Source organism: Thalassophryne amazonica, chromosome 1 (assembly GCF_902500255.1).
Source record: "Thalassophryne amazonica chromosome 1, fThaAma1.1, whole genome shotgun sequence".
Classification (NCBI taxonomy): Eukaryota; Metazoa; Chordata; class Actinopteri; order Batrachoidiformes; family Batrachoididae; genus Thalassophryne; species Thalassophryne amazonica.
This window is the reverse complement of record NC_047103.1, coordinates 119089549-119112856: the sequence shown is the minus strand read 5'-3', so window position 1 is coordinate 119112856 and position 23308 is coordinate 119089549. Positions and strand designations below refer to the sequence as shown.

The 23308-nt window shown below is 39.1% G+C and overlaps 2 protein-coding genes across 3 annotated transcripts in view; one reads left to right on the top strand and one right to left on the bottom strand.

Annotated features, from left to right (window-relative positions):
• LOC117513566 (calcipressin-1-like) overlaps positions 1-4021 on the bottom strand; it is a 45482-nt gene extending 41461 nt beyond the window's left edge. The window contains exons 1-2 of one of the 2 annotated variants that reach the window (XM_034173731.1): positions 3854-4021; positions 2638-2769 (exon numbers count right to left, since the gene is read on the bottom strand). In XM_034173731.1, coding sequence (XP_034029622.1) covers positions 2638-2754 — 117 coding nt within the window. In that variant the 5' untranslated portion in view covers positions 2755-2769; positions 3854-4021. Of the gene's footprint in view, positions 1-2637; positions 2775-3853 lie in introns of both variants that reach the window. The other variant, XM_034173739.1, reaches the window with a different exon arrangement.
• Positions 3018-20852, top strand: LOC117513556 (erythrocyte band 7 integral membrane protein-like). The gene is made up of 8 exons (XM_034173719.1): positions 3018-3173; positions 7704-7763; positions 7902-8011; positions 8190-8259; positions 8402-8484; positions 11763-11966; positions 20354-20461; positions 20603-20852. The coding sequence occupies exons 2-8, from the start codon at positions 7730-7732 to the stop codon at positions 20783-20785; spliced, it is 792 nt and encodes a 263-aa protein (XP_034029610.1). The 5' UTR covers positions 3018-3173; positions 7704-7729; the 3' UTR covers positions 20786-20852.
• The last annotated feature ends 2456 nt before the right edge of the window (positions 20853-23308 follow it).

Below are 23308 nucleotides of genomic sequence, written 5' to 3'. Positions count from 1 at the left end.
CGGAGGAGCTGGGGGAGGTGTGTGTGGATCGGGAGGTCTGGGCAGCTTTGCTTGAGCTGCTGCCCCCACGACCCGACTCCGGATAAAGCGGAAGAAAATGGATGGATGGATGGATCAATCAATCAAGGAGATTGCCCAGATTGTGTGCGCACACACGCACACACACAAACACACGCTAACAGCAAGAGAAAGACATGAGACAAGAAGACCTGCCTTCAGCTCTGCACACACAGGCTCGAAAGAAGAGAAATTTATTCCCTTAATTTCTCCAATACTGAAAGTGGCATCATTATGAGGCGGAGCTTACTGATATTTTGGCCTGTAATAATTTAGCACAGGGGCCCATTTAATACTAGCTTTGGGTACCCATTCCTACCTTTCATGAACATAATGGTATTGGTGTTATTTTTTCCACATGCAAAATTTTTATTATACCAAATAAACAATGTAGAAAAACACTGAATATTGAAAATGGTGTCATTACAGGTTGTCCAGCAGAGCCACCCAACAGCATTGTTGAGTCGACAATGCAGTCAAGCAACCCTTGGACCCTCATCACCTCTTGGTCACATTAGCTACATGAAACAAAGGAAAAGCGATGAGCTGCTATTTATTTTCAATCAGAGTGGCTGTTTTATAGCAACAAGAGAAAAATGGCTGTGATGCTGCCAGCTAGGCAGGGCTAAAATAGAAAGCAAGTCTTTATACTTATGCTGATCGATGTGACACAATGACTGCAAATCTGAGTGAAGGCAGCATGATGGCAAGTTGATGCATGCTGGTTGTTGGTGATATTTATTATGATATAAGTTCACGTGTATACTGCAAAACATGAAGGCTAAATAGCATTCCTTTGTCATAAAGGTTTTATAACAAAATGCTAGGAATCATTGTCATATTGCCATTGTATATCTCAGCAGGTGTATCAGTATCATAAATTATTTTACTCCCTAATATCGGTACCCCCCCCCCCCCCCCCCCCCCCGACAAAATATATACAAATAAGCCTTTTCATACTCTGGGAATGCGCATGTGCGACCAGGTTGATTCAAAGGTACAGAGGTATAAAAACGTAAACAGACGCTCGGTCAGTCAGTGACAGCGTCAGTCAAACAACAGTCTAAATCCATAATAAACATAATTTTACAAATGCTTTTAATAAGGAGTGAAAATTCAACTGTTTAACCAAGCCATTACAATATAAATATTATAAATAATTACCTTTGAGATTATCCCAAACGCTTTCTCCACCCCAAGAAGCGCACAAGAAAAGCTGCTGGAGACAATTCCTCTGTGCTTCTGGAGTGATTATAGATGGTTTTACCAGCCAATCTCAGAGAGCAAATGATTAACCCGCTATGAAATAATTAGTTTATATAACGCAGCGTACAGCATCACACAACGCGGCATCCAGCGGGTCACGTTGGCCCAGCAAATTGTGCAGTAGTGTGCGGGTTACATGCGCAGCAGTGCCACTGAGTCATGCCGCTCTTATCATCCAGCCAGCCGGACTCAAGTTTGGATATCGGATCGGGGAATGAATTGCCGTTGTCATCTTTTAAAAGGGCAGCGTAATCTGTCGCCGCTCTGTTGTGATACAAATCAGTGCGTTTTATCCCACCTGTGTTCATTATACATTGATCCAAATGACACAGAACATGCAGGGATATGGGCCAGGCAGATTATTTACTAGAGACACCATTCAACCAACCAGATCCATGATTAATTTTATTTTATTCTTCACAAATAATTCATTTCACACTCTTGGAAAGACATAGTGCACAAGATTTATACAGGTCCGCAAAGCGAAACAGTGATCAGCTGATTCTATATTTACGAATAGACACTGTCTGGGTCGGCAGTGGGTCAAGTCGAGCAAAACCTGAATTTTCAGTTTGTGTGCAGCATACGCTTCAGTTTTTCTTCCTTGGACACCAATACCACATTTTCACAAAAAAAATCTTTCAAGGAATCAACACTTCCAACGGGAAAAAAAGTCTGTCATTCTCGCTGCCCACACAGTCAGTCACAATGCCTCGAGACTGCAGTTTACACCTCTTGCTCTTTGACCTCGCGGGGGAAACCCGGAAGAGAGCGACAGTGCGAAAAGGCTAACTGGTCAGTCTCTAAACAGCTTCTCAAGGCAAGCAGATGGAAAAACCTGTGACAAGCAAGACCATCATCTGACTTTAGTCCAATAGAGTGTGCTTGTGTGCTTTTCAATTAATGACTGCAAAACTGAGGTCAGACAGACCCACATACTAGCAGCAACAGATGGAGACTGCAGTAAAGGCCTGACAAAGCATCTCAAGAGAGGAAACTCGGCATTTCACGATGTCCACGGTTTCCTGACCTCAGGTAGTCTATGACTGCAAAGGATTTCCATCCAAGTATTAACAATGACCATGTTCATAATTATGTTAGTTGTTTCAATTGGAAGGCCTGTGTGTATAAATGGTTGCTATATTTGTGTAGAACCCCTTGAATTAAAGATGCAAGTCTACGTTTTAATCAGCTCTTGATTGTGCTGGTGTACAGAGACATGACAATAATTGTGTCACTGGTTTGAAATCCTGTGTGGATGGTGCTGCTGCAATTTTGTTGGAATAAATCAGACCGTCAGAACTGTGTTCTCACCTTCAGACTGCTTTCAGTGAACAGATCCTCCGGGACTTTGCAGGCGATCAGGGCGTTCGGTAAGTCGGTAAACTGTACATCTACCGTCGCCTCGCCGCCATTCTCCGACTGCTGCATCACGGTGTCTGTAATCTGTACTATATGTAAGAGAAAAGACAAAAGAAGACAAACGGGGATCAGTTCAGCGCAACAGCAGATATTCACACATGAAAACGCCCATTTTAGCCTGCCAAACGCTTAAAATCTTAAATCCAACCATACCTACAGTCACTTGCCCAGTTCCGGATCATTGCCAGTTCCAGATCACTGCTGTAGTTTTTGCGCCGCTGTTTCTTGTAATCAGCACGAATAAGCTAATACTTGGTACCAATGGAAAGATTGATGTTTTGTCTACAAACGACCACAAGCTCGACTGGATCCAGCCATCCATGTGATCAGCAGAGGAATCAAAACATCCCGGTGTCTGTGGTGTGCGCGCTTTTTCTTACTCACTCGTTCCTGCAAATTTTAAAGTAACGATCTCTAAAACATAGCAGGTGAGTTAGCCATTCGGTGTTTTTGGTTCTAGAGTGGGAAAATACTTACTTACTTGGGTAGAAAATGTCAGTGTGTTATGTCTTGCTGTTTAATTGCTGTGCGCATTTATCTCCGACGCGAAAATTTGCCGGTTGCGGATCACTGAAGCAGCAGCCTCGTGTCTGTAGTTGTGAGCCATGTGTACTTTGAGGGTCATCTCAAAATCACGAATGAGCATGAATGTGTGGGCTTTTACTTTTTAATTCGGGAGAAATCTCACCTCCACGCTTCATTTTTTTTTTGCTCGTAAAAACGTATAACGGCGCCTTTCGAAACTAAGTAAATTCTCATTTAATAAGTATAATTTCTATCATTTTGTGTTCAAAATACATTCTCGGGCACAGTGTGTATCATTCTGCATTAGAAGGGCTCCAGCCAGATGCCAGGAATGAACCCAAAGTGACGCAGAGGGTCGTGATCCGGAACCGGCAAAAGTGATCCATTTCTGGCAAATGTTTGCGCCACACATAATGTGGCGTCACACTTTAAGTAGAAGCGCTACTCCACCCAGACTTTTTCAGCTAAATAACATCCAAATACCCAATACAACAATACACAATAAAAGGACATTCAGTTGCATTATGGGTCCGTATAGCGAGACTTTAAAAAAGGTGATCCGGAACTGGGCTACTGTCTATACCGACAAATACGTAAAGTTACTTCATGGCGATTGAGACTTTTAACACAACCTTTCTGTCTAAAACAATAGCGATTTAAAACTGACTCAGTGCTCTTCATGAGCCTACAAACTGCACTGAGCTGGTTAGCAAGCTAACAGAGTTAATTCGCGCAACGAAATGAACCTTGCAAATACCTTCACTGGACGGGTGACGAGTAATAAGTATTTTATACTTTATACCGTCGAGAAAAGAGTATTTTCTGACATAACAAGGAAATTACTTCTTCGCTTTTTACAAAAGAGCTATATCAAATAATAAGGTGCATTAGCGCCGCCTATGCAGCAGTATGAAGCATAGTCGCTTCAGGGTGTAGAGGGAGGAGAGTGCAATGCTGCCCCCTACAGCTAAAAATGGCTCATCAAACCCTAACCAAACCCGAATTGCAGAAAAAAGACAAAACGCCGTTGTAAATTTCACACTAAAAAGGATTTCCCTTTTATCACTTGAAATACGAGTTTTGACGAATTTTTCCAACAAGCCATTAAAATAAATAAATAACCTAAATACAGGAAGAAACTATAGGGTGCACTTTGATACAAAGAAAACAGATGTTTCGATGTGAAATAATAAAATACAGGGAATCATCATCAAAATTTGTACCCACTTCATTCAAAATTTCATTGTAGTTCATAAACCGCATGTGCTCGGGTAACATTATGATTTGTGCATACTTATACATTCTTCTAGAACAGGTAGCTGAGTGGTTAAGGAGCTGGCCTGCTAATATGTAGACCTGGCTTTGAATCCTGCTCGTTATACCTGTCTGTGACCTAAAACACTGAATCTACAGTGTCGCAGTTCATCCAGCCGTAAATGGGTCCTGTCCTGTGTCCATATGGTCCCCATGTTGCAGTTATTTTATAACATCACTAGATGGCGACATTTCACTGCTTTCTGTGGTTGTTTATGGGTTTAGAGTTTACGTATATGCTGTAATTTGTTTATAATAATTGAGAACTGTAATGTTTTGAACTGTCTTGTTTCTGGGGTGCTGACGGCAAAATAATAATAATAATAATAATAATAAATAACAATCACGTTGGCTTCTGCAAAGAAGTATTTTGTGCAGATTTTTTTGGCTCTTTATCCTTAAGACACTGGGGGGAAAGATTAATCAATAATAACGTGTTATAGCTGTAAATACCGGAAAAGATGCAGTTTTAATAAAATAAATAAAAATCAAATAAAACCACACAACACCTGAATTTTAACCTGTCAATAGTTGTTGAATGTCATTTGAATAGAATGATTAAATATTAAAATAGGACTCAAATAAAACAAAAAGTCTTTCATGCAAACAGCTTGACAGACTTTATTATGGATATCAGCAAACCGAGGGTTCCTGCAGCGTTTCATCCAGTTAGTTTGTCATCGGGCCGAAAATTACTGTTTATAATTCAATTTACTCACAATAGTTAATCTTTCATAGGGACCAAGTCGAAGTAGAGGTTCTTATTTAAGGTGGGTAGCCAATGAAAGCACTAAACTAGTTAAGTCAACAGTGATGCCAAATTGCGATTTCTAGATGAGCGACTGTTAATAGTTGAAACAGCTATTAAACTTAAATCGAGCATCAGTTTCGATTTAAAAGTAATTTAGCGAAGGAAAACGAGTTTGTTTTTGTTTGTTTGTCTTTTTTTCAGCGTGAATCTCCGCACAGTGCACTGCTTTGAAACGTGTGTCGAATCAGAACTTCCATAATATAATAAAGAGCAGAGGCCGCACTGGTTACTGAAGCGCAAGAAATGCGGCCGCCATCTTGGAGCACAGTAAAGGTTTGATTTTATATTCTTGTTTATTTTTAATCTTTCTATAATAAAGTTGCTTTGTTCTTTGTTATTTTCCTCTGTTTTGTAAAGTGTCTTTTAGCACTATGTAAAGTACTCTATAAATTTAATGCATTATTGTTATTAGTATTACAGTTGTACAGTACAATAATGGTGCTGAGAGCTGCAGAGAGCTCTGCAAACAGTCCTCTTTTAGGGATTTTAGTTGTAAAACTTTCACGGGCGAGTTTGTAAATGTGTAAATATGGTTTGGGGCGGGACGTCATGTTCTTGTGTTAATTTGACAATTTACATTTACATTACATTTTATTCTCTGTCTTTGTACAGCCTTGGAACTCTCTGTCCTGATATGAAGTATATTGATATGCTGTGTTATTTATATATTATCATTTTCTGATATCTACCTTTTTATACATGTATGAATGATATTGATACTCTATGTATGATTTATATATATTGTAATTTTCTCTGATATATAACTTTCATCTATTATATATATATATATATATATATATATATATATATATATATATATAATAGATAAATGTTATACATCAGAGAAAAGCATAATATATACAAATCCTATATAGAGTATCAATATCATTCATATCAAGACAGAGAGAGGAAGGCTGTACAAAGCAGAGAGAATAAAATGTAAATGTAAATTGTCAAATTAACACAAGAACGTGACGTCCCGCCCCAAACCATATTTACACATTTACAAACTCGCTCGTGAAAGTTTTACAACTAAAATCCCTAAAAGAGGACTGTTTGCAGAGCTCTCTGCAGCTCTCAGCACCATTATTATAATACATTCTATTTATATAGCGCTTTACACAGTGCTAAAAGACACTTTACAGAACAGAGAAAATAACAAAGAACAAACCAACGTTATTATAGAAAGCTAAAAAAAAATAAACAAGAATATAAAATCAATCCTTCACTGTGCCCTGTGATAGAATCATAACGATGACCTATCTAAGATGGCGGCCGCATTGCTCGCGGCCCAGCAGCCAATGCGGCGTCAACCCTTTATAACGTCTATGTGTCGGATGACCATTCCAAGATGGCGGCCACCACGGCGCGGCGTCTACTTTTTGTAACGTCGGTGCGCTCTGACGTCACAATGATCGAAGCTTCATAAAGCTACTCGACACACATTTCAAAGCAGTGCGTTGGTTCATTCGTTAGCGGAGCGTTTGTTCGGATGGAAGCTGCGTTCAAACTGTAACAAAAACCAAAACTGTCGTACCAGTTAATGAAATTAGTTTTAATTATCAACTGAACTTGATTCTTAAAGGGACACAGATTTAATAGTTGTTTAAAAGTAACAAACGCTCGTCCAGCTCATCACTTTGGGCATCACTGCAAACAGGATTTATTCCCTTAATATTTGATACAAACTTGTCCGGTAGTTTGCTGATCTTATTGATCATCTTCTGTAATTAAGTCTGTCAGGCTGTTTGCATTTATGACAGTTTATTTTATTTTTGTCCCATTTTAATATTCAATTATTTTATTGAAATTACATTTAACAAAGCTTAAGAGGTTAAAATTCAGTTTTCGTTTTTTTTTTTTTTTTTTTTTGATCAACTGCTTCTCTTTCTTGTTTTCGTATTTTACAGCTGTATTATCTGCCACCCCACAAGTGTTTGGTTTATAAACATAAATCAGGACAAAAATGCACTGAAGTTTAACAGAAAATTACAGTGAACACAAATCATCACTTTTACAGCCAGTTTTCTTTTTAAACAAGTCAGGTGATGACACATTAACATTTCCAATTTATTGCTTAATTTATTTGATTCAGTGTTTAAATGTACTGATTTGATCACATGACCACCTCCCAAAGGAAACAGCTCAAACATCATCAGTCACATGGTTGAGCTTTGTGACATCAGCAAAGAGCAAAGATCTGGAGTCTTTGTATCAGATGCATCATCGCTGAAAGTTCATTTTCTCTGTTGGAAGCTGCACAGTCAGTTTCACTGCTCTCTCATTGATCAAGAACATTTTATTTCAGCTGTGATTGTCAACATCTGAACTGAAATGGAAGAAGAAAGACAGCGAAGACACCAAACAGGTAACACTTCATTTATTTAATTTAAAAATTACTTTTTTTGAAGGTTTTGTGAATCTTTAAAGTTGTCTTTGAAGCCTTTCTTCACTGATTACACCACAGATGAGCTGAATCTGTTTCTTTTGATTGTCCTTCTTTCAGTCTCAGAGACTCCAGATGGCTCCATGAGCTGGTGGGACTGGCTGCTGCTCCTCCTGTCCTACCTCCTGCTGCTCATCACTCTGCCCGTCTCTATCTGGAGGTGCTTGAAGGTCAGTTGCTGATCATTTTCAGTGTTTCACAGACATTTGGTGCACGTGATCAGCCGGGCTGATCTTCAGAAGATTGACAGTCGTTGTCAGGCTGCAGGATTCATTGTTTCTCATCATCTTTATTCAGCGTTTTTAAATTCTCCAGCACTGACGCTCTGTGTTGTTTCTCTGCACACAGATCATCCACAAGTACGAGAGCGGCGTCGTCATTCGCCTGGGACACATTTTGCCGAAAGCCAAAGGACCAGGTCAGAAAACAACAATCAATGGTCATAAAGCAGAATGTTGTTTTTCAGTGTGAACAGTCACAGTGCATCCAGTGGAAAAGAGCCACGAAGAAGAAACCATCCTGTCCTACTTTGACTTCATAACTTTGTTTTGATGTCACAGGGTTGGTGTTCGTCCTGCCGTGCACAGATCGTCTGATCAGAGTCGACATACGAACCGTCGTCTTCACCCTCCAACAACAAGAGGTCAGACACGTACATGAGCACGTGCACACAACACATCCAGTATCTGTCACTTTCCCAGAAACTAAGAGAACATTCAGACTACAGCAGCACTCATTGGAACACAAACTGTACTTACATCAAGGTCCAACAAATCACTACATCTAGTCCAGTAAATCTATGAAAAATAGGAGGTCAACCTCCCACTAATTGCAACATCATTTATTTCTTCATTAATGGGTGTAAAATGCCTCTAGAATAACACACTAAAAGTCTCCTAACATCCAAGTGGAACAATACCTAATTCAGGGGAATCTGATGCATTTTGTGGGCATGTGCTCCATATATACTCATTCTCTTTAGTACAGTTAAGCTATAAATGTATGAATAACTGACAAAGAATTGATCTTGCCATGTATTTGGATAATTTACTAATGAATAAAAATGTAATTCAGGTTTCATTACATTTTATTTCCTTATATACTTTCTGAATACATTTACAGATGTATAGGGTTAAACTTCTGCAACATATATCAACACTTTCAGTGGCATGTTTGTATTTCCTTGCATGGAATAGGACTTTGTGTAAAATTGTACTTAAATAATGAAGCCTCAATATGTGGTATTCCGTAAATATGAAATATCACAAAGAGTACACCTATCAATGAATACACTTGGTTTTTAATACCATAGAAACCACATTAACTATTCCCTTCCTTACTTGTGAATATGTTGTCAAGTAAAGTTTGAAGAGACTTGGGAAGGAAAGAGTTGGTTTGATCCAAGGAATCCATTTCTTTGCTTTCAGGATAACTATCTGTCTCTTGAACAATTGACTATATGTCATTCTTGATTAACTTTGCAGCCGTTTCTACTATTCTCTTCTTCTCAAGATCAGGGCATGTTTGTTTTGGTGATGCACAGGAATCATGCAGAATTGTTGCGGCAGTATTCCACATTGTAACCACATTTTTTCTTGCCATTGATTTCAGTGATTATTATCTCATTTCCAAAGTGTTTCTTTGTCTGTTCTTTCATGTGAGTAAAGCCATATGCTGTACTATCTGTGCCAGCCAGGTAGCTTTCCATTTTCTCAATCAGGTCATTGACTGCAGTCTGCTTATCATCACTTTGTTGCAGATATTCCATGATCTTTGAAAAAGCCTCTGCTTGTACTGTATCTTGTGGTCGACCAAGTTTAAAATGCCCGGTACTTGCATCATCAGGGATATATTTTTTTAAATATCTGCTTACCCGTTCTAAAGTTCACATTACAGTCCTGGTCATATGGAGCATCTGCTGAATCAGAGACAAACTAAGTCATGGCTTCACCTTAAGACTCCAGCCATCCTTTCTGTCCTCACATGCAACTAAGGCTGTAATTTTGAAGTCATACGGGCAGCACGGTGGCTTAGTGGTTATCACTGTTGCATCACAGCAAGAAGGTCGTGGGTTCGACTCCCACTTGTGGCCTTTCTGTGTGGAGTTTGCATGTTCTCCTCGTGTTTGCGTACGTTTCCTCCGGGTGGTCTGGTTTCCTCCCACATTTAAAGACATGCAGGTTAGGTGACTTGAAAACTGTTTAATTGTTCAGGTCTTCCTTGCAAAAGAGATCTCGATCTCAATGGGACTAACCTAGTCAAATAATAAAAAAAAATAATTAAATAATGTCCTGACAGGTGTGAGGATGAAATCCTTCTTGTTGCCATCATAAATATCTCCAGTTCCACAAAAAAGACAATTTCTCTCATTGTCAAATGGCTTTTCAGCAGACCTCAGTTTATGTGTCCTCTCCTCAGAAGCTTCATTTCCTCTTTTGCGGTTAGGAGCCTCAATGTTGGACTGCCTACAATGTTCTTTGCAATATTCTATGTGCGCATTTTGTCCAGGCACTGTTATTGTCACTACGCCTCTTGCCTCACTGGGTTTCTGAATGCTTTCACATCCTTTTGTTGTAAGTTTTGCACTGGCTTGACTTTCTAACACTTTCTTGCACTGGAACTCATCCATCTTTATTCAGTCTGAAATGAAAAAGCCCATTACACTTCCACCACACATACAACACTTTATTATTTAATTGGAGTTGGTTAGTTAAGATAGAGAAAACTGCAATATTATAATGATTTAGCAGCCATTTCAAAATGTGTTAATTGAAGCCCTAGCTTAGATATTTCACTGTGTTACTTGGCCCCAAAAATGTCACTTTACAGACCGCAATTGTCCCTCTAGATGCCCTTATTGCAGCAATATGGATAACGTGATCATTTAGGCAGACATTTAAATAGTATTGTGTTAATTAGGGCCCCAGTTTAAAGGTTTGAAAATGGTTGTATTGTATTAGCCCCCAAAATGTAATTTTAGACCCCAAGATTGTCCCTCTAGGTGCCCTTATTGTAGAATTATGGATATTTTGATAATTTTGGTGACCATTTTGAAATATGTTAATTAGGGCCTTGTCTTAAACATTTAAGCATGGTTACATTGTATTCCCTGGCCACAAAAAATGTCAATTTAGACCCCAAGATTGTCATTCTAAGTGTACTAGGGGCAACAAGAGAGCATTTTTTTTAATATGCAAATTTAGCACTGTTCCACCTCTTGCATTTGGGACTTTTACTATGTCATATAGTAGACCATTCTGCACTCCTGGTGAAAAAATACATTCTGTTGCAATTAGTGGTGGGTCATTTCATATTTTAGTGGACAAATCAGGATCTGCATCTGGAGTCATGTGACACATAAGTCCTCCACTTTTTTCATCGTAAAATGTGCACTAGTGTTTGAGTTACTGACAACAAATATTAAAACACTTTGTCTCATATTGTTGAAAAAATGACTTTTATCTCCTGGATTCACATTCAGATCAAAATGTGACATGTTCCCCTTTTTTAAACAGTTTCCTCCAAGTTTGATCAAATCCTGTTGATAGAGAACAAAATGTAACCACGTGCACGTTCCTGACCCGAGCTGTCAGTCATGCAAAATTTCAGAAATGAAATTCTTTGAACATGTTTGTGAAACACTTTATCAAAAAGGTTTTTTGACCTCTGAGAGCTGTTTGTTGTAGCCTGCAGCCTGACGGTCCATCATCACTACTTTATATTCTTTATGTCAGAAGTCATCCAAAGTGAAAAACACCATTACAGACAGATGTATATCTACTTGTACATTTATATTGTGGTTTGTGGAGCATCCAGGGTCTGAATCAGCCCTCTGATGTCTTTCATTGCTGCCTTGAAATTTCTCTGAAATATTCTCTGAGGACATTTTTTCAAAACCTGATCTCCCTCTGCTGGTCTCAGGTTCTGACCAAGGATTTTGTGACGATGAGGGTTCACAGTGTGGTGTACTACCGGGTCAAAGACGCCACCAAGGCCGTGACCAACGTCACAGATGTTGATGATGTGATGGAGATCCTGGCTCAGAGCACCATCACCACCATCCTGGGTACAAAGACTGTGTCTGAGATCTTGTCACAGTGGGACCAGATCAGGGACCAGATACAGGTACACAAGAATCACTCGGACTGAAGTCCACAGCACAAGTACAGTGTCAAATGTTTTCACACAATCTTTAAGTTTTTTCTGTTTCATCAACATTTTCTATTTTTCAACATCCTGCTTCACAGTCTGATTAAAAAGTGTGTTTTTTTCTTTTGTCAGATGTTTATGTTGTTGGTTGAGTCCAAATGATAAAACTCTTCAGATTTAAGATGATAAAGTTTGTTGACACACAAAAGCTCAAATTAATATGAATGCATTATTTTCATTGATAAATTAGTTCATTTGTGTGGATCTGTTTTATGAATCTCAATATTAGTGACTTTCCTCCCCTAAGAAACCATGTTGAACTTGAACTTATTAATTTTGGCACGCAACTCGTCAATAACAAAAACTGATACACAAGACAATTCCACAGTGACATGTGTGACCAAAAAGGGGGTGAGCAGAAGCAAAGCTTATAAACGGCCACCCCTTATATACATACAAACATACATATATACTCATTACCAACCCCCAGAGCAAGCACACAGGCGACAGTGGTAAGGAAAAACTCCCTCTGATGTATTGAGGAAGAAACCTCAAGCAGACCAGACTCTAAGGGGTGACCCTCTGCTTGGGCCATGCTACAAACACATTTCAATCAATCAATTTTTTTATATAGCGCCAAATCACAACAAACAGTTGCCCCAAGGCGCTTTATATTGTAAGGCAAGGCCATACAATAATCATGTAAAACCCCAACGGTCAAAACGACCCCCTGTGAGCAAGCACTTGGCTACAGTGGGAAGGAAAAACTCCCTTTTAACAGGAAGAAACCTCCAGCAGAACCAGGCTCAGGGAGGGGCAGTCTTCTGCTGGGACTGGTTGGGGCTGAGGGAGAGAACCAGGAAAAAGACATGCTGTGGAGGGGAGCAGAGATCGATCACTAATGATTAAATGCAGAGTGGTGCATACAGAGCAAAAAGAGAAAGAAAAAGTGCATCATGGGAACCCCCCAGCAGTCTATGTCTACAGCAGCATAACTAAGGGATGGTTCAGGGTCACCTGATCCAGCCCTAACTATAAGCTTTAGCAAAAAGGAAAGTTTTAAGCCTAATCTTAAAAGTAGAGAGGGTGTCTGTCTCCCTGATCTGAATTGGGAGCTGGTTCCACAGGAGAGGAGCCTGAAAGCTGAAGGCTCTGCCCCTCATTCTACTCTTACAAACCCTAGGAACTACAAGTAAGCCTGCAGTCTGAGAGCGAAGCGCTCTATTGGGGTGATATGGTACTATGAGGTCCCTAAGATAAGATGGGACCTGATTATTCAAAACCTTATAAGTAAGAAGAAGAATTTTAAATTCTATTCTAGAATTAACAGGAAGCCAATGAAGAGAGGCCAATATGGGTGAGATATGCTCTCTCCTTCTAGTCCCCGTCAGTACTCTAGCTGCAGCATTTTGAATTAACTGAAGGCTTTTTAGGGAACTTTTAGGACAACCTGATAATAATGAATTACAATAGTCCAGCCTAGAGGAAATAAATGCATGAATTAGTTTTTCAGCATCACTCTGAGACAAGACCTTTCTGATTTTAGAGATATTGCGTAAATGCAAAAAAGCAGTCCTACATATTTGTTTAATATGCGCTTTGAATGACATATCCTGATCAAAAATGACTCCAAGATTTCTCACAGTATTACTAGAGGTCAGGGTAATGCCATCCAGAGTAAGGATCTGGTTAGACACCATGTTTCTAAGATTTGTGGGGCCAAGTACAATAACTTCAGTTTTATCTGAGTTTAAAAGCAGGAAATTAGAGGTCATCCATGTCTTTATGTCTGTAAGACAATCCTGCAGTTTAGCTAATTGGTGTGTGTCCTCTGGCTTCATGGATAGATAAAGCTGGGTATCATCTGCGTAACAATGAAAATTTAAGCAATACCGTCTAATAATACTGCCTAAGGGAAGCATGTATAAAGTGAATAAAATTGGTCCTAGCACAGAACCTTGTGGAACTCCATAATTAACTTTAGTCTGTGAAGAAGATTCCCCATTTACATGAAGAAATTATAATCTATTAGACAAATATGATTCAAACCACCGCAGCGCAGTGCCTTTAATACCTATGGCATGCTCTAATCTCTGTAATAAAATTTTATGGTCAACAGTATCAAAAGCAGCACTGAGGTCTAACAGAACAACCACAGAGATGAGTCCACTGTCCGAGGCCATAAGAAGATCATTTGTAACCTTCACTAATGCTGTTTCTGTACTATGATGAATTCTAAAACCTGACTGAAACTCTTCAAATAGACCATTCCTCTGCAGATGATCAGTTAGCTGTTTTACAACTACCCTTTCAAGAATTTTTGAGAGAAAAGGAAGGTTGGAGATTGGCCTATAATTAGCTAAGATAGCTGGGTCAAGTGATGGCTTTTTAAGTAATGGTTTAATTACTGCCACCTTAAAAGCCTGTGGTACATAGCCAACTAACAAAGATAGATTGATCATATTTAAGATCGAAGCATTAAATAATGGTAGGGCTTCCTTGAGCAGCCTGGTAGGAATGGGGTCTAATAAACATGTTGATGGTTTGGATGAAGTAACTAATGAAAATAACTCAGACAGAACAATCGGAGAGAAAGAGTCTAACCAAATACCGGCATCACTGAAAGCAGCCAAAGATAACGATACGTCTTTGGGATGGTTATGAGTAATTTTTTCTCTAATAGTTAAAATTTTGTTAGCAAAGAAAGTCATGAAGTCATTACTAGTTAAAGTTAATGGAATACTCAGCTCAATAGAGCTCTGACTCTTTGTCAGCCTGGCTACAGTGCTGAAAAGAAACCTGGGGTTGTTCTTATTTTCTTCAATTAGTGATGAGTAGAAAGATGTCCTAGCTTTACGGAGGGCTTTTTTATAGAGCAACAGACTCTTTTTCCAGGCTAAGTGAAGATCTTCTAAATTAGTGAGACGCCATTTCCTCTCCAACTTACGGGTTATCTGCTTTAAGCTACGAGTTTGTGAGTTATACCACGGAGTCAGGCACTTCTGATTTAAAGCTCTCTTTTTTTAGAGGAGCTACAGCATCCAAAGTTGTCTTCAATGAGGATGTAAAACTATTGACGAGATACTCTATCTCACTTACAGAGTTTAGGTAGCTACTCTGCACTGTGTTGGTATATGGCATTAGGGAACATAAAGAAGGAATCATATCCTTAAACCTAGTTACAGCGCTTTCTGAAAGACTTCTAGTGTAATGAAACTTATTCCCCACTGCTGGGTAGTCCATCAGAGTAAATGTAAATGTTATTAAGAAATGATCAGACAGAAGGGAGTTTTCAGGGAATACTGTTAAGTCTTCTATTTCCATACCATAAGTCAGAACAAGATCTAAGATATGATTAAAGTGGTGGGTGGACTCATTTACTTTTTGAGCAAAGCCAATAGAGTCTAATAATAGATTAAATGCAGTGTTGAGGCTGTCATTCTCAGCATCTGTGTGGATGTTAAAATCGCCCACTATAATTATCTTATCTGAGCTAAGCACTAAGTCAGACAAAAGGTCTGAAAATTCACAGAGAAACTCACAGTAATGACCAGGTGGACGATAGATAATAACAAATAAAACTGGTTTTTGGGACTTCCAATTTGGATGGACAAGACTAAGAGTCAAGCTTTCAAATGAATTAAAGCTCTGTCTGGGTTTTTGATTAATTAATAAGCTGGAATGGAAGATTGCTGCTAATCCTCCGCCCCGGCCCGTGCTACGAGCATTCTGACAGTTAGTGTGACTCGGGGGTGTTGACTCATTTAAACTAACATATTCATCCTGCTGTAACCAGGTTTCTGTTAGGCAGAATAAATCAATATGTTGATCAATTATTATATCATTTACCAACAGGGACTTAGAAGAGAGAGACCTAATGTTTAATAGACCACATTTAACTGTTTTAGTCTGTGGTGCAGTTGAAGGTGCTATATTATTTTTTCTTTTTGAATTTTTATGCTTAAATAGATTTTTGCTGGTTATTGGTAGTCTGGGAGCAGGCACCGTCTCTACGGGGATGGGGTAATGAGGGGATGGCAGGGGGAGAGAAGCTGCAGAGAGGTGTATAAGACTACAACTCTGCTTCCTGGTCCCAACCCTGGATAGTCACGGTTTGGAGGATTTAAGAAAATTGGCCAGATTTCTAGAAATGAGAGCTGCTCCATCCAAAGTGGGATGGATGCCGTCTCTCCTAACAAGACCAGGTTTTCCCCAGAAGCTTTGCCAATTATCTATGAAGCCCACCTCATTTTTTGGACACCACTCAGACAGCCAGCAATTCAAGGAGAACATGCGGCTAAACATGTCACTCCCGGTCTGATTGGGGAGGGGCCCAGAGAAAACTACAGAGTCCGACATTGTTTTTGCAAAGTTACACACCGATTTAATGTTAATTTTAGTGACCTCCGATTGGCGTAACCGGGTGTCATTACTGCCGACATGAATTACAATCTTACCAAATTTACGCTTAGCCTTAGCCAGCAGTTTCAAATTTCCTTCAATGTCGCCTGCTCTGGCCCCCGGAAGACAATTGACTATGGTTGCTGGTGTCGCTAACTTCACATTTCGCAAAACAGAGTCGCCAATAACCAGAGTTTGATCCTCGGCGGGTGTGTCGTCGAGTGGGGAAAAACGGTTAGAAATGTGAACGGGTTGGGGGTGTACACGGGGCTTCTGTTTAGGGCTATGCTTCCTCCTCACAGTCTCCCAGTCAGCCTGCTTTCCCGGCTGCTCGGGATCTGCCAGGGGGAAACTAACGGCGGCTAAGCTACCTTGGTCCGCACCGACTACAGGGGCCTGGCTAGCTGTAGAATTTTCCACGGTGCGGAGCCGAGTCTCCAATTCGCCCAGCCTGGCCTCCAAAGCTACGAATAAGCTACACTTATTACAAGTACCGTTACTGCTAAAGGAGGCCGAGGAATAACTAAACATTTCACACCCAGAGCAGAAAAGTGCAGGACAGACAGGAGAAGCCGCCATGCTAAATCGGCTAAGAGCTAGTAGCTATGCTAAGCTAGCGGATTCCTAAAAACACGCAAAGTGAATAATGTGTAAATAATTTAGAGGTGATTCAGCAGAAGGAGTGCTTTAGTTAAGGCACGTAAAGATTACACTGGGAAACAAATCGTAATCTAGATAACTAGATCAATCTAACTGCGCAGATTAAACAGCTAACAGATACAGAAAAACACCCATACATAATACATACATAATTACACATTTAACAACACAAACTCAAATCCCATTATCATAAACATATCAAGTGAACACTGTGTCTTTGTCTACATACATATTTACATACATATACAGTATACATGTATACACACACCAACATACACCTACACATACATACATAATTACACACACACACACACATACATACATACATACATACATACATACATACATATATATACATATACATACACATATACATACATGCACATACACGAATGTTACTGAACAAGTTCACAATTACAACTGACAACACAAAACTCATCGTACTTCATTAGCTACATATCTTGAAAACATCATTTTTTTATAATGATTTTTAAACTGATTGATATTTGGACATCGTCTGAGTTCATCTGTCAGGTTATTCCATAATCTAGGGCCACACATGGAGACAAAGAAACCTTTTCTGGTCGTCCGAGTGCCAGCAATTTTAAAATGATACAAGCCCCATAAATTATATTTGCCTTCTCTCTCAGTAAAATATTTTTGAATTCTAAATGGCACTTGTTTATTTTTCACTTTGTGCATTAATTGAACAGTCTTGAACGAAATCATATCATTAAATTTTAATATTTGAGATTTAATAAACAGTGGGTTGGTGTGGTCTCGATAACCTGCATTATGAATTGTCCTTAATGCTCTTTTTTGAAGAATGAATAATGGTTGCAATGTAGTTTTGTAATTGTTGCCCCAAACTTCAGCGCAATAAGTCAAGTAGGGTGCAACCAATGAACAATAGAGAGTATGTAGTGCTCTGCAATCAAGAACATGCTTTATTTAATACTGCAATACTTTTTGATACCTTCATTTGAATATGTTGAATATGAGTTTTCCAGTTAATTTTTTCATCAATAATGACACCTAAAACTTATTCTCTTTGACACACTCTATGTTTACTCCATGTATATTTAACTGAATTTGTATGTCTTTTTTATAATTTCCAAATAACATCAATTTAGTTTTAGACAAATTTAATGATAATTTGTTAATATCAAACCATCTCTTTAACTTTATCGTTTCTGTTCCTAAATCAGATAATAATTGTTGCAGATTTTCCTCTGAGCAAAACAGGTTTGTGTCATCTGCAAAGAGCACAGTTTTAACCAGATCTGAGAATTTACATAAATCATTAATGTATAAAATAAATAATTTTGGGCCTGTGGTAGCCCACAAATGATGTCCAGATATGAAGAACAGTATTCCCTGAGTTTAACAAACTGCTTTCGGTTTTGTAAGTAGCTTAATCCAACTCAGAGCAACCCCTCTGATCCCATACAGTTCCAACTTTTGAAATAATATATTGTGATCAATTGTGTCAAAAGCCTTTCTTAAGTCAATAAATAAACCTGCAACTATTACCCTTTGGTCCACATGTTTATTGATCTCTTCTATGGAATCGAGCAATGCCAGTGTCGTGGACCTTTTTGCTCTAAAACCATATTGACTTTCATCAAGCAAGTTGTGTCGATCTATAAATTTTTTTTTTTTTGTGCTGTTTTTTTGTGCTATTTTTATATATTTTATTGTGCTGTTGTAAAGTTTTTCCAGTATCTTTGAAAATTGTGACAATAGAGACACAGGCCTCTAGTTAGTAAAATATGCTTGCTACCAGATTTGAATAAAGGTATCACTTTTGCCACTTTTGCCACTTTCATACTGTTAGGAACAATCCCAGTTTGAAATGATTTGTTAAAAATATATGATAATGGTTTTGCAGTTTCAGTAATTATTTGCTTTACTAAGGACATATGTATCTCATTATGATCCGTTGACTTTTTACTTTTACATGTACTAACTATGTTAATAATTTCCCTTTCATCTACTGGGCTGAGAAACATTGTGTGCGGATTTCTGGTGATTAATTGCTGATTTTCCCATATACTGTGTGGAATTTAAGCTGCCAGATCTGGCCCAACATTAGCAAAAAATTTATTGAAACTATTCACTACTGGGCACATGTTATATTCATCTTTGTTGTCATAAGTAAAGTATGGTGGATAGTTATTTGATTTGGGTTTATTTGCTATAATACTATTCAGTATTTTTCACCTTTCCTTTATATTGTTTTTATTATCGTTTAGTATTTTTCCAAAGTATGATTTTTTTACAGTTCCGCATAATAGTTGTTAGTTTATTTTTATAGTCCTTATATTTAACCTCTGCCTCTCTTGATTTACATTTAATGAATTCTCTGTATAGCCTATTTTTCTTTTTACAAGCCTTTTGAAGATCTTTTGTTATCCATGGATTAGCTTTATGGTTATTATTTTTATTATACTGTATAATTGGACAATTTTTGTTATATATATTGAGAAATATGTTTTCAAATTTGGAATATGCTAAATTCGCATCTTGCTTATAGTAAATGGGATTCCAATCCTGTAAAAGTAAATCATTTTTTAAGGCAGTGATAGCTTCTTCAGATTGCAGGCGCTTGCAATATTGTTTTTTCTCAGTACATTTTTTATTAAACTTCAAATCAGTTACTATAAAAATTGGTAAATGGTCACTAATATCATTAATTAATAAGCCACTTAGTGTTTTGGTATCGATATCATTTGTAAATATATTATCAATGAGAGTAGCTGAATGTGAAGTTATTCTTGAAGGCCGAGTAATTTTTGGATATAGATTTAGACTGTACATAGTGTTCAAAAGTTAAAAAGGCCTCTGACCAAGAATGTGGTCGGACTCGAGCCAACAAGGGTCTGACTTTTTCCAGATGGGGGTGTGGTCAAAGAGAAGTCGCTGTTATGTTCTGAGATGCTGGTGGTTTTATGCAACATCTAGTGTCATAAAATCAGTTGTAGAATATTTAACCGTAAAATGTTTATAAAAACTGTTTTTGCACAATGTAACACCTTTAAAGTTTTAGAGCTCTGTTTCAAAATGTTTCTGATTGACAGACAAACTGAATTCATTTTGCTGAGTGGGAGATTGTTTTTCTTTTCAGTTCAGTTGTGTATTTTTTGAAGTGTTTGTTGACTTTGTTGGTGTGATGCTGAAGTGCTGTGAGGAGATGTGATCATCTTCTAAATATGTTGTTGATGATGGAGCGTTTTGAAAGCTTCTGGACTGAACTCTTGGTCACTGTGAGTAAATCGGACCGTGTGCTTCTGTCCTCTCAGTGCACTCTGGATGATGCTGCAGACATCTCAGGGGTCCAGGTGGAGCAGCTTCAGATAAAGACTCTGAACGTTAAGGACCAGCAGCTGCAGAAGATTGTGGCAGCCAAGGTAAAGTGTTTGAGAGCCGTCAGTTCTCACAGCTTTCTTCATCTGACACTTTTTACCCACATCCATGTTGTGTGTGCAGCCACTCCTCACCCTGTGGGCTCTTTATTCACCTATTGTGTCTCTAACTGGCTCCTTTTTCAGGTGATCGCTGCAGAGGGGGAGATCAGAGCCTCTCAGATGCTGAAGGAGGCCTCTGTGGAGCTCGGCGACTCTCCGTCTGCTCTGAGACTTCGCTACCTCCAGACCATGGAAATGTTCGCTGCTGAAAAGTCTGTATCCATCCAGATGGACCCTGAGATGATGCATCATTCACTGACATATTGAAGGTCAGCAAAAAAAAAAAAAAAAAGTTCCAGGGTTCACTGGCTGTGATTGGAGACGCTTCAATCAACAACCTTTCCAGTTTCTTCAGCAGTCACAGCACAAAGACTTTTTATACAAGATGACATTTAATTCATTTTGTAAATTTGTTTTGGAGAATAAAGAGAATCATTACAAAAAAATGTGTATGTGAGCCTGATTTGTTTATTATATGTCATTTTTGATCATTATAAAGACTTTATGAAAAAAGTATTTTTTACTAAGACTGTAATTCCACAGAAGAAATTATGTTTGTCCAAACTACAAATGGTACCAACAACAAAGATCCACAACAACGTTCACTGTGTGACCTCAGGATGTTTGTTGGTGGGTCAAGGGTCAAGCCCAGATGCATCAGCCAGTTGCCATGAAGCGACTGGACAAACCCTCCGTAACTTCACACGTAGGTTTTCTGAAGAGCCGGTTTGAAGCTCACATTGTTAGGGTTAGGGGTCCAGACGGGAACAGACCGGTACTTGCCGATGGACTTAAATGCAATGGAGCAAGAAACAAGATGGAATATGAACGAAAGGAGATTTACTAACACTAAACAATGAAATAAAGGTGGCCTGCTGAGGTGATAGTCAGCCCGCTCGTAGTGGTGGAAATCCGGGTGTTGCAGGACATTGACCACCTCTGACTGGGGATCCTGAGGCGTTCCCAGGCCAGTGTGGAGATCTACTGTTTCCACCTAGTCCTGGGTCTTCCCTGCGGTCTCCTTCCAGATGGACGTGCCTTGAACACCTCCCTAGGGAGGCACCCAGGAAGTATCCTTACCAGATGCCTGAACCACCTCAGCTGGCTCCTTTCAATGCGAAGGAGCAGCGGCTCTACTCAGAGGTCCCCACGGATGACCGAACTTCTCACCCTATCTCTAAAGGAGACAACTGCCACCCTCCATGATCTAGTTCTTTCGGTCATGACCCAACCCTCATGACCATAGATGAGAGTAGGAACAAAGATTGACCAGTAGATCGAGAACTTCGTCTTTTGGCTCAGCTCCCTTTTCCCCACAACAGTATGGTAGAGCGAATGCAATACTGCCCCTGCTGCACTAATTAAAATGGATTAAAGTTGGATTATTTTTAACAGATTATCTGTAACAATAGATACAGTGCACCCGGTGTAACAGTATAACTCCCCCCCCCGGATAGCTTCCACCCGGGGAGGAAGCTATCAGAGGATATCTTCCCCCCACCCTAATTGTGCCATAACAGAGCCATTGTTTTTCTGCCTTCAACATGTGACCGCAGCTTTAGATCCCAGAGCAAGGACTCATTCCTTGGGCTCAGTGATGAGGTGGGGGTGATGTTGGGGGTGGCTGCTGCTCTGGTCAGTGTGGAGATTTTGTAGCTTCAGTAAAAATAGCCATGACTTTGAATATAAAAATTTTATGTAGACACGTTTGGTATTGTTGGACTGTTTAGCATGACCATGAGCTTTTTGTCTACTCAAACCAGCCAGCATACCATTTCTCCAGTTTAATAACCACATCGCTCTGTGTGGAAATGTGACATAAATGGAGACTGTTCTAGAGACAGCAATCAACATTTCAGAGATCTGTTTATGACTTTACATTAAAAGATGTAAGAACCCTCTACAAAGAGCTGAGATATCAGAAGACAAGAGTCTCCAGGGTCAGTCTGTAGCCCCAAATCCCAGGACGGTCCCAGTGGAATTTACAGACTCCACAACATGCTGTACGGACTGTTTGTAACTCAGAAGAAGAAAATTCTCACCTACAAAAAAGGAGAAAGACTCTGCAAATGTAACTGTTATGAACAAATGTTGGACTATGAGGTTGTATGTATTAATGCTTGTACCATGTGTGTGAAGTATTTCAACATAAGTTCTAATTGTGCTAGTCCCTGGGTGGCATCAAGATTAAGCTCTTGGTCATGTGGTGATCAACCTCCATTTAATCCGAGAGAGAGAGAGAGAGCGAGCGCGTGATCTCATTTATTGATGTGGAACGTGGAATTGTGCTTCGGAATCTGCACAGGGTTTAACCCCTCATATCTACAAGCAGATAAAAAAGTCAATAATATATTTTGTAAAGGGTTTTGAAGACTTTGGGATTACAAGAATCCATACTTTCTCAACACTCCAGGAAATTTGGAACTTTCTGAAGCTGATCTGCACGCCACAACAGCTTTGATCCATCATTGCACATTCTGGAGTGCTGGACCGATCTGAGGCCTCATTTATCAATTTTGGACATAACAGGATTTTTTTTTTTTTCCCCACCAGACATCAGCGCTTGTACATCTTGATTTTGTTCTACAATTTCATTTATACCGCTTCCTCTTGGACTATTACAAAAACTCTAACATCCATTTGAAATTATTTTTGGAAATATTTGAAATTACTGTGTGATACCTTATTGGTCTTGGAATTTCTTGGACAAGGAAATCCAATACATTATTGAGTCTGCATACTTTACAACAGTACAATTCATTCTCAGACCTTTCTGGAATAGTGGACTGA

Coding starts and splice junctions, on each gene's coding strand:
- LOC117513556 (XM_034173719.1), top strand. CDS start 7,730: ATGGAAGAAGAAAGACAGCGAAGACACCAAACAG. Junction 8,260..8,401: donor GCCGAAAGCCAAAGGACCAG/GTCAGAAAACAA, acceptor TTGATGTCACAG/GGTTGGTGTTCGTCCTGCCG. Junction 11,967..20,353: donor AGATCAGGGACCAGATACAG/GTACACAAGAAT, acceptor CTGTCCTCTCAG/TGCACTCTGGATGATGCTGC.